The sequence below is a fragment of the Centruroides vittatus genome, unplaced genomic scaffold (assembly GCF_030686945.1).
Source record: "Centruroides vittatus isolate TY-2023 unplaced genomic scaffold, ASM3068694v2 scaffold_1167, whole genome shotgun sequence".
In the NCBI taxonomy this organism is placed as follows: domain Eukaryota; kingdom Metazoa; phylum Arthropoda; class Arachnida; order Scorpiones; family Buthidae; genus Centruroides; species Centruroides vittatus.
The window spans coordinates 269,540-289,665 of record NW_027122671.1 but is presented as its reverse complement, the minus strand read 5'-3'; the positions used below and the strand labels follow the sequence as shown (position 1 = coordinate 289,665).

Here is a 20,126-nt window from a genome sequence, read left to right as displayed (position 1 = left end):
ACGCCTGAATAAGGGCCAGTTACCCTTAAAAAGACCTCCCATAACGCTTTATTCTCCGCATATAAAAAATATATAACTACTAACCACGTCACATAACAGCTTTGTCACACGTTACTACGGGGCACATAGCCTAGCAGCTCTCGCCCAACAAGAAGACAAGACAAGATAAATTAAATATCTTTGTTTTTGAGGGAATTCATAATAATTTTTTATAAATATATTATAATAATAATCAAAAGTTATTCAAATTGAATATTTTTAATTTTTAAAAAGTATGCTGCTGTATTATGTCCCTAATAGTACCTCTGTCGGAGAAAATCTAAAACTACAAGCTAACGTGCGGATCAAAAGTTACGAATGTGAAAGATTTATGTAGTATCACTTGTAAATCTTTTTTTGTCATAGTGACTTAATCATGTACAAAAACATTTTTTACATTATTAAATATACAGCAAATGCGTACAATAATTTTAGGAATAAAAATGTGTACTACTGATTGTAGTTACATTTTAATACGAATGTTGACTCACATCGAAGTGAAACGATAAAAGATAACAAAAACAAAATTTTTTGAAATAAATGTTTGTTTTAAACTTTCTTTAAAAAATATTTTCGAGTTTTTTGTTATGTAGTGATTCCTTTTTTTTTCTGTCTCTATGTTCAGCGGTCACTTTGGTATCATTTTTCGGGCTCCAATCCTTACTATTCAATCGCCCTCATCGTGAACTTAACCAAATCCGCGTCACGGAAAAAAGGTGCCCACAGGGAAGAAAGAGTATTAAATATATAGTCACCTCAGAATCAGCCACTCGCTCGGTGCATTTACGAGAAATATAATGTGAATCCGTTTAGCTCAGGTTTCTCCGGTTTATAGTAAAATTTGACACAAAATCGCTTTGTTTCGAATTTTTCTTGTTTAGCATGTTGTAGTTTCACACAGGTTTTACTGAAGTAATAAATACTATGTTAATTAGTACTTAATTAACATAGTATTTCTTTCCATAGTATTAATTAGTTATTTCCTTCCTACACACAAATGGAATACGGACATTAATTTTCATCGCTAGATAGAAAACATAAAAGTTGGATGAAAAATAAAATTCTGTAAAAAAATCTGTAATAGGCGGGAATTTTTGATTTTCCTATTTAGAAACGACCAAACGTCAATCAATGTTCTTTCTAGTTCTTGTCTTGTCTTGTCTGTTGATATGGAGATTGTTCTTTCTAGTTGTTATTGTTGAACGACTTCATATAGTTAGCGTAAGCGGTGCTAGACACGGATGTATTTCGTGACAATTGCGACTTCCTTTTAGGCATTTTATCGTTTAAAAAACTCACTCGCATATGTGTACATCTGAAAAGTAATCAAAAGAACTCAATTTATATAGGTAAATATATGATAATACAAGGAAAATTTTTATTTTTAAATAATGGTCCGGTAGGATTAATTAATACTAAAATAACGAACACATAGAAATGCTATAGGTCTATTTACAAAAGTTTAGTTTTATATAAGGGAACTAAATTTGCACCTTATAGCTGTATTTGATAACATAAGAGTATTCTTATAAGAAACAAACGATCAAGAAAATATAAACAAAGCATATACACAACTACCCGAACTGGACGAATCAATACCGAAATCAAAAATATAAGATACAGGAAATCTTCGTTAGTTCGAAATTTAAAAGACGAAATAATATGGACTTCGAATTATCGAGTTTCAAATTATCTGAGATTTACATACTTCTGTACAATACGCCAAATACCACGTAACTAATGTAATTTATTAAGCAAACAGAATACGCCACGTATACATAACACTATTTTCGTTAATTAATAATTAATAATAATAATATAAATAAACTGAAGGTAAACAGCAGGGAAACTTCACAGGTTGCCAGATAGGTTTTATAAAAGTACTCGAAATGTATCCCAAATTATTTTTAAAGTGACTCATAAAGGAGTAAATAATCCAAATGTAGTAGCCTAGAGCTCCACAAATATCTCAAACGTGACATAATTTTGAAATCCCGAAACCCAGTCGTATTTTATCAGATACGAGAAAAAAGTGTAGTCCATAGATAAGGTCACATCCGAAAATGTATTACTGTAAAAGCAAAGCCATGTTGACCAGATTAGACTTGTTTTTAGTCTATTGTTCTCTTACAGTATGGAGGAACTTCGATCTAAACGAACATATCCATATCATAGTTTGGACAGAATTTTCACTTCGAATTTCGAAGTAGCTGTATTTCGAACGAACTAACCGAATTTCTTATTAACATTTAAATCTCTATATCTCCGGTCAGGACAAATAGTACAGTTATAAATTAACGGGATTTTGAACTATCCTAGCTCGAATTAAAGAGGATTTCCTGTAATAAGTTTGAAAATTCCACCATATGGCGAAAGGAATTCAGCACACAAACGACAATGCCAGACAAAAGCCACGGTAAAAACATCGTTCTCGTGCATTTTCCTTTTTTTAATGTGAAAATAGTATGTAGCCCAGGGATGGGCAACCATTTTCTATGTAAGGACCACATTTGAAACTTTCGAATTGACGCGGGCCGCACATAAAAAAACAAACAAAAAAAAAAAATACGGGTAAATCACAAATATTTATTCATATATTCATAAATTAACATAGGTATACTGTACGTAATGTAACTGCTGGAATTGATGCGAATGTGATATATCAGATATATTTGGCTGAATATTTGTCATCGCCAGTTTTAAATTATTTTTTAGGTGAGAATCTGTTAGCCGATTTCTTGTTTTACTTTTCACTAAATTCATTAAATTCATGCGGAAGTTATACAGAATAAGGACAGAATTTTTGCCGCATGCTTTCTTAAGTTAGGAAATTGATTTTCTTTGATAAAGGTTTTATAAAAGTCTACCATATTTTTTTTACAAGTATATTATCTCCAATTGAAGTTCATTTGGTACGTTTTCTATGTTTACTGAAAAAGGTGCTGTAATTAGCGAGGTTGAGGCCGAAGTTTTAAACGCGAAAACGTGTACGTGGACGTTCAGCGCCGCTTTCCTGTAAGCCTAGAAGTTTGACAATGAATGGCGTTTGAAAAGTCAGTGGAATCGTGCTCGACGTTCCAAACGCCATTGTCAAACTTCTAGGCTTACAGAAAAGCGGCGCTGAACGTCCGACGTACACGTTTTCGCGTTTAAAACTTCGGTCTGAACCTCGCTGTTATCTGTATTTTGTTTTCTCGGCTAAGAAATTTTTCGAATCTGTTTTTAAATTCTTGTTCTAGTTCTTCGACTTTCTCCACATATTTAAAATAATTTTTAGGTTCGATGCGTTGTAATAAAGTGGGGAAAAAGTGACAATTTTTGTTACGCAATTGCGTGCTCCATAATTTGAGCTTGGATATAAACGCTTTTATAAATGTTATAAATTCAGATATGATAAGATTTTTTCCTTGCATTTATATATTTTTAATTCTGACAAATGCGTTGCAATATCGACAAAAAACGCAAGATCTGTCAGCCATTCGCAGTCTGAAAGTTCTTTAACAGGTTTTCCTTTCATTTTCATAAATAATTTTATTTCTGGTAAGAGATTGTAAAATTTTTGTAAAACTGAAGATTTGCTTAACCATCTGACGTCAGTAAAATAAACAACGTCATTATTTTCAGCATCAATATCAGACAAAAATTCTTTAAACTGACGATGGTTCAATGCACGACCTCTCAGAAAGTTCACTGTGGATACTACTATATCCATAACTTGTTCCATATTAATTTTCTTAGCACATAAATTCTTCACGTGCAAAACACAATGGCAAATAAATAAATCATTTGAATTTTCGTTTTGTGCTAATTTATTCGAGAGAATACCGATTAAACCGCGTCGCTCTCCTCTGAAAGACTGGGCGCCATTAGTTGTAATTCCACTCAGTTTTAATAGTGAGAGTTCATTTTTTTGTACGGGTTTTTCAAAAGCCCCGTACATAATTTCTCCTGTAGTATTTTCTTTTAGCCCAACTAAATCTAAAAATTCTTCAGTAATGTTTAATTCTGAATTAACGCCTCGAATGAAAATTGCAAGTTGAACCGTATCTGTTATGTCGGTGGATTCATCCAAACAAATGGAAAAATTCAAAGGCTTTTACTTGCTTTTTAAATGATTCGTCAACATTATCTGCCATTTCATCGATTCTTCTCGCTACCGTTCGTCAAGATAAACTAATATTAGTAAAAAGCTTCTTCTGATCAGGACATATAATTTCAACTGCTTTTTCAATACATTCCTTTATAAATATTCCATCGGAATAACAATGAAGTTTTGCCAATAGATTATAAATTTCGTAACTGGCTTTTGTAACAGATTCATATCCATTATTTGTTCTTATTAAGAATGCTTGCTGGGAGGTTACAGCTTTTATCAGTTTTTCCACTTTCTGTTTTCTTAAGTCTCCAGTAAACTGGTCGTCTTTATTGAAATGTTTAGTGGTGTAATGCCTTTTAACGTTATGTTCCTTAAAAACGCCAATATTTTCCGAACAAATTAAACAAAGAAGATTTTTTCAAATGAAAGAAAAAGTAATCATATTTCCACGATTCATTATAAATTTAATTTTCATCTTCAATTTTTCTCTTCTTTCTTGTTGACATCTATAAATTGAGGATAAATAAAATGAATAAAATACTGCACTAATAAATATAGTAAAAGATCGATGTAACGAACTACTATAGAATTGAAGATATTGGTCCATTGAATGAAACACACAATGAAAGTGCATTTTATCGCGATTACTCGTTATTACGAACTCGTCCGTTATATCAAATGGTATATTATTATACAGTAGAATCACGTTCGAACGTGATCTTGATTGCATTGATTTTCAACTTTAGACTAAGTATCAAAATTGCCTACATGAAAAAAAAAACAAATTATTGTTAGATTAAAGCGAAAAACGAAGAGTAAAAACGGCTACTACTGCTGTACTTTTCCTAATTTAAAATTTTACTCCATTACGCAGCCTAAATTATATAAGACTTATATATAAGTAAAAGACTTTTTAGTTTTCTAGAACTGTCATATTATGTTGTTTTTCTCTCGCTATCGAAACGTCTGATGTTGTCTGTTTATTCGGAGACATTTCTTTACCAACTTCATTTTGATATTTTTCATCTTCAATCTAACGAAATATATCTATATTTTGAATATTAGGGGAGAGCGGGGCTAAAAGTTCCCGGGGTAAGTTGTTCCGATTGAAATAGCTCCACAAGGAAAACATATATATATATAATTAGTAAATATGTCATGAAATCGAACGTTTCTGCGCACCGACGGCAGCTATCTTAATCAGGCCAGTGACGTCCGGTACATTGGAAAGAGAGCCTGTACGTCGCTGATCCACATAAGTAAATATTTTCGTGTTTGATATTTTTGGTATATCTGGCGAATTTAAATAATTAGCGATTAGTTGTTTGGTATTTTTATTCAAAAATATATTGAGTATCTTGATATACTACGCTAAAGCTGTATATGTCTCGTAACCTAATCTAGTAGTTGCTGTTTTGAACCCATGTGTTATCAGGGCTAGATGTTCCCTTCTTTGCGGGCATGTTGTGACCTTGGAACAACTTGCCCCAGTTCATCTGTACCGGTAATGCAGTAAAAATAATGTTTTTTTTTTTTTTTTTTTTTGCAATATGCGGACTTATATTCGAAAAACAACACGGGGTTCTGTATCTCAGGAGTTGATGCAAAGAGCTGCAGATGCAGTTATTAAAGATGGTTAAAAAATAAAAACTGTTGCCAGAGAATTAGATATTTGTCATATGACGTTATATAGATTTGTAAAGAAGTTGAAATCTGGAGTAGAAAACGCTGCGATTGGCTACAAAAAAAGTAAGATTGGTCTTTATTGAAGAACAGGAAAACAAGTTAGCAGAGTATTTGTTAAATGTAAGCTTTACTGACGAAAGACAAATCTTGGATCAGCCAGAGTCATCAGGAGTTGTAAATTTGCCTGCAACTTCTGGTGTTATACAAGAACTTGGAAAGGATGTTCCTTTCTCCCTCTTTTCTTTAAGTAAAAGTTATAAATGTTGAAACGTAAAAATGTTTTCTTTATAATAAATTTAAGAAAAACAACTAATTATTGATAAGATATTATTGATTAGTCTTTAAATACATACTTAGTTAAATAAATTATTGTTTTTTTTACATATTACACCTTCCATAGATCCTGTAACAACTTGCCCCACCCTGTTAACAACTAGCCCCGAACCGGGGTAAGTTGTTACTTTCGACTTTAGGTATTGCATTATTAATTATAAAAAAACTTACAAAAAATCAACCCTAAAAACTGTATTTATAGCAAAGTTAGATATATTACTAAATTTTAATCTCTTAATACTTATGCTAGAATTATGTTTCCATAACAAAATATAAGGTTGATTAAAAAACGGAACTTGTAGCCCCGCTCTCCCCTAAATCTAAAGCTTATCGTCTTCTTTTATGATCCATATCTTCGCTTTACAAACAAATCCACGATGGCGAAATGAAACCAAAACTGAACAATGCTGGGCTGCAATTTTTAATCACATTTTTAATTAATCTAATTTAAGATATATGCTCTCCACTTCAAGTTAATAGTGACTTTCCTCCGTACACCATACTTTTCCTATTAGCAATAGAGTCGTGCCGGTCATTTATCTAACTTCTTTCAAAGGAAAATTTTTGAATTGAAATAACGTGACTTCGGTTTTGAACCGGAAGTTCGTAAATAGTTAATTGGAGCCTCCTGCCCCTTGTTTAAGGAAAGACAAATAGACGGACGACAGTGGGAATTTATAGATCTGCAAATTTTTCAAATTGTAGCCCAAAAAACAAGTCGATCAGAAAACGAAGCCAAAACTGAACGTTAGGTGAAAATCTACACCGAAAAAATGATTAAAATGAACTTTACATTAATTTTGTGTTTACTTTTGTCAGATAAAGAGAATAAAACTACGACTGTGGTGAAATAAATACAGAATTCTGGTTTTCTTAAACAACTAGGGACATCGCTCTAGGAACTTTGCAACTTTGTTGTATCGCGATAGAATTGAGGCGGATCCAAGAAAAAAGAGGCGAACCCTGCATTTGCAGCCGTGGAGCGGAGATTTCAAAAACAAAGCAATTGAAGCCGATTGTTTTGTTCATTTTTCGGTTAGGTTTTCCGTTAGGCAAGCGCAATTCTGGAATTTTTATTTTTTCTCCTAAACTATATTATATGCGCTCAATCGTGTCAGACAGCTTGGACATTATCACTTTGACCCCACCGTATCTCGAAAACGAAGCCATGGACCCCATTTTTTATTACATTTTTTAGATTTCTTAGTGCAAATAATGTAAAATGGCAAAGTTTTATCAAAATCGATTGATCAAATTTCGAGCAAAAAACACAATACTTGCACATAGAAGAGGCTCTGCCTCGAAAATTGTAATTGAAAATGAAAATAATTACTTGTTAATCTATTACAGATTAACAAGTAATTATTTATGTTAAAAAAAGAGATATTTTAAAACTTAAAGTCTCAATTAAATGTTTGAAGTTTCATTTCTTAAAGTTTAGTAAATTGTTTATTTTTACTTTTTGTTGTACTTTATTAAATTTATTATATATTAAAATAAGTGAAACAAGTTAAATAATAAATATTAAATAAACTTATTAATTAAATAAGTTATGTAAAGTTCACTATGTATTCGGGGTATTCGAGATCTGGTTAAATGGTTAATGTTCGAATTTTAGAAAAGTGATATTCGCCTATCTCTACTTAAAACACTAAAAGTTATGAATTATTTTTCCTCGTATTATTGCATAAATTATTACTTTGCAACTGTTTCTATCAGTTTAATAAGGACATTAATCGGTTAGCCTATTAATTACGGCTATAATTAGAAGGGGTTATCACATCAAGTCGAGAAGGAATATAAAGGATTTGCGTTCTCGAAATGCGCATTCCAAATATTAATTAAAGTTATATTTAAATATTTTGTGATTGCATTTCTCCTTCACTTGACATGATAATCTTTTCTAATTATAGCCTTAATTAATAGGTTAACTGATTAATGTATAGTTAACTTTGGGCCAGAAGTTTATTTAATTTAAATAATAAAGACAACTGCCTTTATGAAAATAACTAAAAATAATCTCTGTCGTTTTAAAACTCCGGAGAGAAAATCATTTAATCACATGTGTTGAATTTAAACTATTAAAAGCAGTAATACTTCCTGCATTAATCCTACATAAACTCATAAGATATCAAGATTTACATATACAAAAATTTCACTATAGATTGATATACCGTATTTAATGTTCTTTTTTTTACTTTTTCCCTAACTTTTTCACTCAAGTAGCATTAAGAGGGCCATTTTCAAGCGCATCACGGATCTTGACTCATGCTGCAGGCTCACAAAGAGAGCGGACAAAGCCGACATACGCGACAGACTACTCTCGAAAAAGTTCTGGGATTTTTCATAGAAAATATTTAAAATCTAGTTTAAGATAAAACATATATTTGTGAATCTGTGAAAGATGAAAGCACGTGGAAAGCTATTTTGTATAGAAAATTGAAAACTTGAAATATTTCAATATCCGTGGTAAGAATAGGGTTTAGTCTAATTTTTAAATATTAAATGTAACTTTTTATCGATCTTTCTCTCCCAATAAGTTCTTGATTAACACAATTCTTGGATAGTTTTGACAAATTATCGGTGTTACTATCTCAAATTATAGTGTCTGTTTTAATTGCATCTACGTTGATCTCAAACTAAATTAGAATATTTTACATTCAATTCTATTTATCTCTGAAAAAAAGTTTACTTTTAGAGTCATAAACTTTTATCATTCATTCGAGTTTCCCAACCCTTTGATCTAATTAGATTAAATCAACTTCTGTCTTTATATAGCTTAACTTTTTTATCCTTAACTTTCGGATAATTTTTAACATTTTCGTTATTTTTGCATTTTTAATTTGCGACAAGTTTTCATTAATTCTAAGTCATTATAATTGATACTTTATTTCTTTCTCTTACTTTTTGCACTATTCTTAAATGTTTCGTTATTTAAATTTTCAACTGATCAGGCTAAATTTTCTTCGTGTTTTTGTTAATGGTTTTATAAAAGCTGTGTTGTTTACATTCATATTATATTTTATAGGCCCTGATATTGTTTGCATTTTTATACCTATTATCATCAATAATAAATATCCATTCTTAGGTCATAAAATTAAAAGATACGTTTAAAAAACACTAATATTTCTCTTAGAACTATAGCTATAATTAATTTTTTATTTTTTTTTTGCACTTGTACGTAAAGAACTGAGTACAGTCAATAAAGCAATAAAATAAAATATCAAATATTCATTTTTTATATTCAATTATTTTATCCCCAGATAAAATAAATTTACATGTAATTCTCGAAAGTCAAAGAATAAAATTTGAACGGATTAGAAGTTTAATTATTTATATATTAAAAAGTATTAATTATTTTTTGGTAAATAATATAAGTATTACAAGCCTATTGAATAATTGAATCTTTATTATTATAAAATTATTAGTATTTTTTATAATTACGTAAACAAAATGGTTATTTCCAGGAAAATTTTGTATCGTATTTATCTCAAACTTTCTCAGCTTCAGGCTAATTAATTTTGTGATAAATAATCTAAATAATATTTTAATGACCAATAAGGAAAACTCAAACCATATAAAAGGATCTCGTATGTCAACGACAACTAAAAAATGAAAAATTTTATTTTATTCTCGTGGATATTATTGTGCCTTTTGGTGTATGTTGGTAAGTTTCATATAAATCGTGTTCACTAATAATATCATAACTTTTAACACAATATTGATTTATTTTACAGAAAGCACGGGATTTGAATGGTTCCCTAAACCTCCTACTCTTCCCAAATCTTGGTATAAAAAACATGTTGAACAGGAATGGTTAAAATATCCAGGTAAAAAATTTATAAATTATTCGTTATAGATTAGCAATAGTTAATGTCAGTTAAAACAATAAATTTTTTATTAATAAATATATAATATTAAATAATAAAAATATAAAATGTATATATAAAATATTCTTTATAAATAAATGTCCGAAAGCAATGCATGGAATGAAGGCATACTGGTTAAGACAGCCTTGATTTATTTGATTTTTAGAAAATAAAACGTTCTAGTGTATAACTATAAACTGAAAGGATAGAACGAAACAAGCAAAATGAATTATATGCTAAATTTTTTTAAAAATTCTTTTGCTTTAATTATTAAAAATATTTTAAAAAGTATTCTTATTTTTTGCATATCATTAGCGTATGATATAACTTGCATTTGTTTTCTCGTTTTTTTTAATTCCATTAAAAAGGTAGTAATAATACAGGGTTAAATACAGGGTGTCCACAAAGTCTATAGAAAATTTCAAAAAAATTGTTAAAATTACAGCTGTAATTAGATACTTTTGAAATCTTTATATAATATGAAGTAAATAGTAAGGATTTTCAAATCATTAATACATTTTTATATACGTTCCATTCATTTCATGGAAGACATGTAAACAATGTTCAATTTCTGTCCTTATCCTTTATAACACAGCTTCATCAATGGTCTCAATGTTATGTTTTTCTTAAGGTCATTTATGTTCTTTACTTCAATACGGTAGACAATATTTTTTTAATAGCACCACAGGAAAAAATCCACGAATGTTATAACTGGGGAACAAGGAAGGGTTCAAGAAAAGATCATTTCCTTGAATATTTTGTTCCACAGAAAATTTCCAGATCGTTGGATAGGAAGAGGTGGGCTTATTCCTATCCAATGATCTGGAAATTTTTCGTTTAGGACTTCGCGGTCATTTAGTCCCTAATAAACCGGTGCTCCATCTTGTTGAAAGATGACATTTGGCACTTTTAGTTATAGCACAACGTAATCTGTTAGAATATCAAAGCAGGTATCGGCTATTACATCTTTTCCGAAAACAAAAATAGACCGATAATTTTATTGCACAAAATTCTGCACCACATATTGTAGAGAGTCGAAAATCGGAATCAATTGGGAACTGGGGTAGTTCAGATTAGTGATTTGTTCCGATTACCGATTATGTACGAAAAATATATTAACCTGTCCGATGTTCAAATTTTTCTACGTTGCGTGTCGCTTCGTGTTGAATTTTCGTCGATTTTAAGCCTAACGAAAATTTTTATAATAATCATCGAGGCTATCGTATCGTTAAAAATTATTTCTGCATTTTGTACAAACAAAATAAATATATTGAAGAATATAAAAACATGAAAATTATATTTTAGAAGTCAATTTAGTATCAAAAACGTTCGATTCAGCACGACACAGTCCGACTGAAAATCGTTCCGATTACCGGCGATTCCGATTACCGGGGTTCCGATTAACGACTCTCTACTGTAATATGGCGGTTTTCAGGTTTAAAATTTATGCATTATGCTTGTTAAGCTTTCTAGACGTTGGGAAGTTTGCCTCATCTGTGAAGCAAATGCAGTTAAGAAAGTGACCATTTTCGATTTTTTTCAGAATGTAAACAGCTAAATCTCATCGTTATCTCATCGTTACATCATCTGGCTTAATTGCTTGAAACTGTACAGTTTGCGACTTTATGCGATTGTCTGGACAGTCGAGAGGTCGTGACAAGTGTGCGGTGGCTTGAAATACACTCTGAGTCATTCTTATCATTCACTTTTTCTCATTTAATGAAAAATTAAATCGTAGGGACAAGGATATAGAAACTTTTGTAAGAAAACTTTTATTACAAAAGTTTCTATATCCTTGTCTCTACAATTCTCAGGAAGATAGTCCAGTAAAAGTCCCAATGTCTCATTGGATGACTTCACTCGGTCCCACGTTGACGGTCTGCAAGATCGACTTCCCCGGGACTCGCTGTTAAGCTTTAGATATAACAGTTCTTGGAGAAGGAATGAACCTTGGAGAGAGAAAAACTCAGAGAGAAAGAAAAATTTTTGAAGCAAAGAACGTAGTGTCCTTGAAACACGCGTTTTTGTAGATTTCTCTCCTCTATTCCGCGTTCCGATTTGGCCTTCCCTCATCTCCCGTTGACAATTCTAAACCTCTCGGGGCACGGGAAAGGTCATTATGGACGTGTAACCCCAATAATCTAAAATTTCTCCGAACTTTGATATTCTCTCCGCAATTCAAGCCTTTTGTTTTCCGTTTTGATGAAAAAACTTTTAATGTTTAAGCTAGACTTTAAGTCTTGCTTTGTTTTAATTTCAAAAGGTGAGAGCTTAACTTCCCACGGATATTCGTCATCAAAAACATAAAATTTCGATTTCCGACCGGAACTTCACACAATAATTGAACTTTATACGCGTAAAGGCTCGGATTCTTATGGTATTGGTTTATAGAAACAAAATCAGATACTCAAACACGAAGAAATTACAGAACTAAATATGTTAAAACGTCCTCTGACACGCCAGTCCATTCGCAATTGACGTAAGCAAAATAAGGAACAGTAATGGTGCTCGTAAACTGAAGAGTGGAAGACCAGGAACACCTAATGAAAACATTGAGTCTGTCAGTTATTTTGTCGTACAGTCCATCCGTACCGTCAAAGGTTACATGGGCATAAACCTTTAGAAATTAGGTTAAAATAATGCGTTTGTTTTTTTATTTTATAATTTTTTATGTATTATGTTAAAGTTGAATGTTAAATATGATTTTTTACAAATGTTATAGTATAAGTATTTGTGTAATAGTGGGTGAATGTGGGTGTAATAGTGGGATTCGTGGGATAAATTTCGGTTTTCACTATACCATATAGTGAAGACCGAAATTTATCCCACGAATAAAATTAGTCTTTTATTGACGTGATATCCATTTTTTAACGTTCAAATACAGTTAGATAAACCTTTTATGTCTCCACCAAGTTTGAGGTAATTATGTAACTTGTAACTCTAATTTCGTACACTTCTAATTAAGATAGAAAGCTGAAAAGTTGAGTCCGATAACAGTAAATTTTAGTGATATTTCAAGAGTGGGCCCATCTCGCCATTCCCATACCAATCTTAGTAATATTTAGTAATTTTATTTTAAATTTTTATCTTTTTTCATTTGTTAAATCAGTTGATGTTGTTTCAGAAGATGCAGACGACGACGAGGAAGATACAGGTGATGAAGATTCAGATAAGAAAGATTCTGACGGTATTTAAATACACGATTATAAAATGTTATTACTGTTGCATACTCAATACTAAATATATTAAAATGAATATTCTAATATTCTTTCAGAATACGTAGCGAATCGCTCATCTGGACGTAAGTTTTTTCGTAAAAGTATTAGTTATACTGTATTTAATTTTATTATAATCAAGAGTATATTAATAATTTAATAATTTCGACCTGTGTCTTTCTTCTGTGTTCTTCTTGAGGGGTTCATTTGGCTATAAAAAATTAACAGTTAAAGATATACGGTAAGTTCACCAAAGATTTTATATGAAAGAAAAAATCGCCACATCTCTATGTGCGTTCCAGCAGTCACAGTACAGTGACAGTATCAAAACGGTAGGCAATTTCCTGCTATATCTCACAGTAGCGATGGCTGCCACGAATCACTCCCAAAAATTCTGAATGTCTCTGACCGAAGTTGCATAAACCGTATCTTTCACGTAACCCCACAGAAAGAAATCTAAGGAGATCAAATCAGATCTGGCAGCCACACTATCCGGCATACCAGACACGACCTGTGTCTTCTTCTGTGGCAAAGTCACGACCGGATAATACTGCACACGATTCGACTTATGCGCCATTTTGCAATACGAAGAAAATCTCTGTAAAACTTGATGAGTTTTCCCACCAGATGCCACTCGTTGCTTTTATAAATTTTAAACCATTCATTTTTATGGCGAATTAAAATCGGGTACTTTCGAGCGAAACACGCTGTACATAAAAGCGTCTAAATAATGCTTACAGATATAATAAAGAAATTTTTCCTGAATTAACTCTCATTACTGTACCAATCTTTAAACACCAGTATAAAGTCCTATTAATAAATAACGTCCACGTAGACGAATATAAATAATGCTTACAAACATTTAAATTTTTTATTCATATTTTCTGTAAAGAATTGAATATTTAAAGCTGGATTAATGAACTAATAGAAAAGCAATTTAACTTTCATAGAAATAACAAATCATTTTGATTGCTTAACAATAATAATTTTATGTTTTTTTAAATTTAAAACTAAACTATAACCTAAAGAGCAACTTATTTATATTTTATTGCCAAAGTAATATTTGAATAGAAGAATAAAGCTTGCTTGTTTTTGTTGTTTATTTAATAAAAGTTACATAAAATATGAAAAAAATAACAGCTATAGTATCTAGTGCCATGTAAGAATTAGCGCGCTTACATGTTACCATATTTTTAAAATCAGAAGCATTCTCCTAATGTAAAAGCATATTCTTTATATAAAACTGTAAATTATATAATTTTAAAACTAAAATTATTTTTTCTTAAAGATTACCGGTATATTATTCTTTTCCATGTTAATGTGAAATATAGTAATACTAGCAGGTAGGCCCGGAGTTGCTCGGGCAAAAGTAACGATAGCGAAGATTAAGATTATTACATTATAGTCACAAAAAAAAAGGAGTAATTTCATCAACGAACTAAGTTTTTCTAAAGAAAGGTCGAATTTGAAAATCGAATGTTCTAATATTGTTTGATTTTCACGACGTGTTCTGATTATATCCTTCGATTTTCATGGAATGTTCTAAAGAAGAAAGGTCGAGAAAAACAGAACTAATCTGTTTAAATTTGAAAATCGAATATGTTCCAACATATTACTCTTTTTCTTTTTTTTTTTTTTCCAGCGCCCGTAAATCTTGCACGTCGCTCTCTCTTGTTCTCCATTGTTACTTAACACTTCCATTGTTGACACTTCCATTGTTACTTAACACTTTGGTACTTAAATCTGGTACCCTAACTGTGTACCAAATTTCAACTTTCAACTCCTAACCGTTTCTGCTCTTAACATTTCCATTGTTACGTAACACTTCAATTGTTGACTCTTCCATTCTTAACGCTTTCATTGTTGACACTTCCATCGTTACTTAACTCTTACATTGTTACTTAACACTTCTATCAACAATGGAAATGTTAAGACTTAGTCCCGTCCCTCCCCCCGTGGGGAGGAGTTTCGAAAAATCCCTTCTTAGTGTGCGTTCTCGTGACGTACCCTAACTGTGTATTAAATTTCAACTTTCAACTCCTAACCGTTTGGGCTCCGCACTGATTATTATTATTATTATTATCAACTCGTCTCGATTATATATATAGATATGGTAGTATAGAAATCTATATAAATCTATAGATTAGTATGTATTTGTACAGATAAATTTTATCATATTGCAAAGCATTTACAGTTTTATCTTTATATGATGATGTTCAAACTTTAGCTTATGCAGTTTATGTTATTGTAATTAAATCTATATATATATAATCGAGATGTGTTGATAATGATAATGATAATAATAATAAGCACAAAGCTCAAACGGTTAGGAGTTGAAAGTTGAAATTTAGTACATAGGGTACTGTACGTCATGAGAATGTACAGTACACTAAGAAGAGATTTTCCGAAATTCCCCTCCGCGAGGAGAGGGAGAGGGTTAAGTATTGTCTTGTACTCGGATTTTACTGTACTATTTTAGATGCGGTTTTTTTTGCGGGAAATCGAACATATTGTTTAGACCTATCTAAAAATTCTCTAATTAGTCTCGGAAGAGGGTGAACATAATTCTTGCACCCGGTGAAAACGGGTAAGATCGGCTACAATCTAATCATCTTAACCTTAGTTATCGTCACTTTTTGTCCGAGCAACGCCGGGCTCATCATATAAAACGAGCAATTATTTTATAGTGACATCGTCACTATTCGAGGCTGCAATTTTTAATCATGTTTGTAATTAATTTAATGTAAAATATATGCTCTCCGCCTTAAATTAATAGTGTCTTGCCCCTGTACATCATACTTTTCCTTCAGCAATCGAATCGTATCAAAAATTTCTTATATCGGGGTCTCCTGCTCCTAAGATTTTCATATTTGGTCTCGCTTTTATCTAACTCCATTCCCGTAATTAACGGAACACAGACAAACGGACAGACGTCAGTGAGAATTTATAGATCTACAATTTTTTTCAAATTGCAGCCCAATAAATTTTTAGATAAATTCAAAAATATATTAAATCAAAATATGCCAACCAATTAGTGTCAATATTAAAAAATTGTTCTATATGTGTTTTAATGTAAAACATACTTGATATTATTGTATAATTATAAATAGAATTCGCTTTTTTAATATTTTACATTTTTAAAATCTTTTCTTAAAGTTTATGATGAAGAACCAGAACTATGGCCTTGTTTGTATAAAAAATGCAGAGGTAAAAGTCAATCGCCTATAAATATTGACACAGAAATAATCACTTCGGATTCCAAACTTGGACCTTTAATGTTCAAAAATTACGACATTCCTATACATGATGTGCTCTTAAAAAATACAGGCTACGCAAGTAAATATCAATTTCATTTAAAGTAATGATTTATTGATACTTAGGTAATTTATTTTTTGATTTATTCACAGTATATATATTTATACCACGTTCTGCTGGTGCTATGGTTAGTAGCGAATGGCTTGGATCCAATAAATATCGTTTATATTTAATTAGATTAAGTTATGGGAAAACTAATAAAAACGGATCTGGACATTCAATTGATAGTAAATATTTCCCTCTTGAAGTAAGTATTTATTTGTTTTCTTAGTTAATAATAAAATTTTAACCGTTTGAAACGTGCTTAAGTAGAGAAATGGTTGGTCAACCACTTTTTTAAATTATGTTCATTTATAAATAAGTATTGTAATAACAAAATGAGAAAAAAATGTAGTCTGGATCAGTTTCGAACTTCAACTTCTTACAATGGCAGCTAAATTATTTACAACATTGAAATTTAGTTGCCTCATAGGATTAAGGTGTTACTTAAAATCATTTTTCTATAATTATCGCATGTTCATTTTACAATTAATTAAATTTAATAATCGAAGTGCAAAATTAAATGGCATAGCATATTTTTACACTTCAGCTGAATTTTTAACGTAAAATACAATTTTTATCAGACTAAACCTACCTAATAGTACATTATGCAATTAGTTTATAATATAGGCAATTACGGCATGAATGGAAGTTTGGCACACGAACGGAGCGAGTGGGCCAAACTTCCATTCATGCTATAATCGCTTATTATAAACGAATTGTCATACGGTATTTTGTGGTTAGACTACACCTATAACCCTATACTTATGGTACTCGAAATCACGTATAAATACAGTGTTTAAAACACTATTTATTCGTGATTTCGAGTTTCGTAAGTATAATGTTATAAGTGTAGTCAATCACAAAATCTTTTAAAATATGTTATTAACTGTAACTAAAATTATCAATTCATATGCATTATATAGGTTTCGTTATATCATCTAAATACGAAATATAAAAATTTGGAAGATAAATTCGACTCAACATTAGCATTAAGCATCCTTCATAAGGTTAGTAATACTATCAATAATATAAATATAAACACCTCAAAAAATCCGATACATTACAATAATACTAGTGTTACTATCAATAATACTAAAAGTTCTAAATATGTTTTACGTAATAAAATTCTAAAATTTCAGATCGATAAAGAAAATAAGGCTTTGAAAGTTGTAACTGAATCAGTAAAGAAAATCAAGAAAATAGATAGCAACACTACAGCAAAATCCGAGTTAACATTGAAGGATTTATTACCAAGTCACTTAGACTATTATATAACATATAATGGATCTAGGTTAGTACCACCTTGTTCAGAATACCGAAAGTGGATTATTTTCCATTATCCTGGTAGCGTCAGTAAAGGACAGGTAACGTTTCCAAATTTTATTACAGTATTAATTTTTCATTTAGTTTTAAAATAAATCTTTTTATGTTTTTATTATTTTTGAGTTTGTTTTCAAGAACAATTTTCAAAATATTACATTATATGAATTTACTCATATTAATCATATTTTTCAAATTTCAGCTGGAAAAATTCAGAACGGTAGACTCAAAAAAAGGTAACAGAGAACTGAATGTAGTTAGACCCACTCAACCTTTGAATGATAGAAAAATTATAAGTTCAAAGCCAATAAAGGACGAAAAAGAAGATTGGTGGTAACAGTAACCAAATTTACATTAATTCCATTAATGTCGATAATTTAAAAAAAAATTAATTTGATCGATAGTGTTATATAAAAATTTTAAATAGGCTATATGAATAATGTAACAATTTCTGTTATTTCTAATATTAATAAAATTAGTAATTATTAAATATCATTAGTGTAAACATTCTTGAGTAACATTCTTCTTACGTTTGTTCATTAAGGTTTGATATAATCAAACAGTTATTGTTTGCTAGTCTGCATTATAACAATTGAGACAGATTTTTTAAAATGTTTATCCTGGCAAAACTATGAACGTTCTAAATTGTATAGATTTTATAATTATTTACAATAAATTTCGAAATTAAGCTTTTTCTATAATAATCTACATTTATAAATTAGGATGTTTGTTTGTTTGTTCGCTGTACACTTCTAGACCGTTTGACAAATTGCTACGAAACTCGACAGTTACGTTCAAATGCGTTTTAACTTAGATAATGCCAGATATTCCATCCCAAATATCGATTGCATTTCTATAAATCAATTAATTGCATTCGATTTGCTGAATTACACTTTGCGCCATCTATTAAACGAAAATTTAACAAAATAATAAACTAAATATAATTATTACGAAAAGGATATAATTTTTAAAAATATATATTATTTTCACTTAATTACCCCGATAACAATATAGCGCGTAACAGACGCGATGTACCATTACTAAAACAAGTAGCACTTACAAGCGTGGAATCAAAAGTATTTAAGCCTGTGAAAAGCCTATAAGTATTTAATTTTCCACATCTTACAACTCGGGATTTTTTATTTTTGTACTTTCTTAATTTTAATACGTGCCCTCCAGAAGCCGAGTGGACTAACCGAACACCGAACACTAATAGTTAGTTAGTCCTGGGTTTGGGCATAGAAAATGGGCCGGCCACGTGAATTTTTCCGATTTTCTTCATGTTAGTAACACATAAATAGGGTCCATCTACCAATAAAAGTCTTCCCGGGTTGCGTCTCCCTCGGCAGATCGCTCACGTGTTGCGTTGCCGTAACCGAATAAATCAAAATAATCCTAACGAGCGATTATTTATTGTGACATCGTCACAATGCCGGGCTGCGACTTTTCTTCAGAATGTTCTCAATTCTTTTAGTGGTGGTCTTGACACTGTACTTTATCTTTTCCTGCTAGCAATAGAGTCGTGCCGGTTATATATCTAACTTCGCTCAAGAAAAAATGTTTATATTGAAATAACGTGACTTGCAATACTAATCTGAAGTTCGGATATAGGTAATCTGGTCCTTTTCTCTTAAGATTTCTATATCTGGTCTCGACTTTCATCTATCTAACGCCATTCTGGAAATTAAGGAAAGTCAGAGACACACAGACGACATTGGAAATTTATAGGTCTACAATTTTTTTTAAAATTGCAGCCTAACACTCCAGTAACTGCGTGGATAAAACCACTGAACACCAGTAGTCAGAACTAGGTTCGAGCATGGCGAACGGACTGGCCGCGTGGAGTTTTAGTAACATTTAAATTTTCTAGTGCTTTCTTTACAAACATTCTTACGTTTTAAGATTATTTTAAGATTACCGGATGGTGGGAGCAGCATGGTCCTTGTGCCATCAAACATTAATAAATTAACCAATACATAAATTGGGGCAAGCTTTACGTAAAAGTCTTTCAGGGATGCATTCTCCTTGGCAAATAGCTCATGTGTCACGTTTCCGAAACCAAATAAACCAAACCAATTCTAACGAGCGATTATTTATTATGACATCATTACAATGTTTTCAATTTTTTTAGTGGTGTATTGCTCTTGTACTGTACATAATACTTTTCCTGTTAGCAAAGTGCCGGTATCTATCTAATTCTTTTCAGGTGAA

The 20,126-nt window shown here is 31.0% G+C and overlaps 2 protein-coding genes across 2 annotated transcripts; one reads left to right on the top strand and one right to left on the bottom strand.

Annotated features, from left to right (window-relative positions):
* Nucleotides 1–3,415: 3,415 nt before the first annotated feature.
* On the bottom strand, nucleotides 3,416–3,979 carry LOC136986665 (general transcription factor II-I repeat domain-containing protein 2-like). Its single transcript, XM_067284243.1, has one exon. It carries the CDS (start codon nucleotides 3,977–3,979, stop codon nucleotides 3,416–3,418), a length of 564 nt encoding a protein of 187 aa, XP_067140344.1.
* A 5,787-nt stretch (nucleotides 3,980–9,766) lies between these two features.
* On the top strand, nucleotides 9,767–18,252 carry LOC136986664 (carbonic anhydrase 2-like). The gene is made up of 9 exons (XM_067284242.1): nucleotides 9,767–9,821; nucleotides 9,892–9,984; nucleotides 13,133–13,210; nucleotides 13,298–13,324; nucleotides 16,395–16,574; nucleotides 16,646–16,800; nucleotides 17,519–17,602; nucleotides 17,735–17,959; nucleotides 18,118–18,252. The coding sequence occupies exons 1-9, from the start codon at nucleotides 9,767–9,769 to the stop codon at nucleotides 18,250–18,252; spliced, it is 1,032 nt and encodes a 343-aa protein (XP_067140343.1).
* Nucleotides 18,253–20,126: the final 1,874 nt, after the last annotated feature.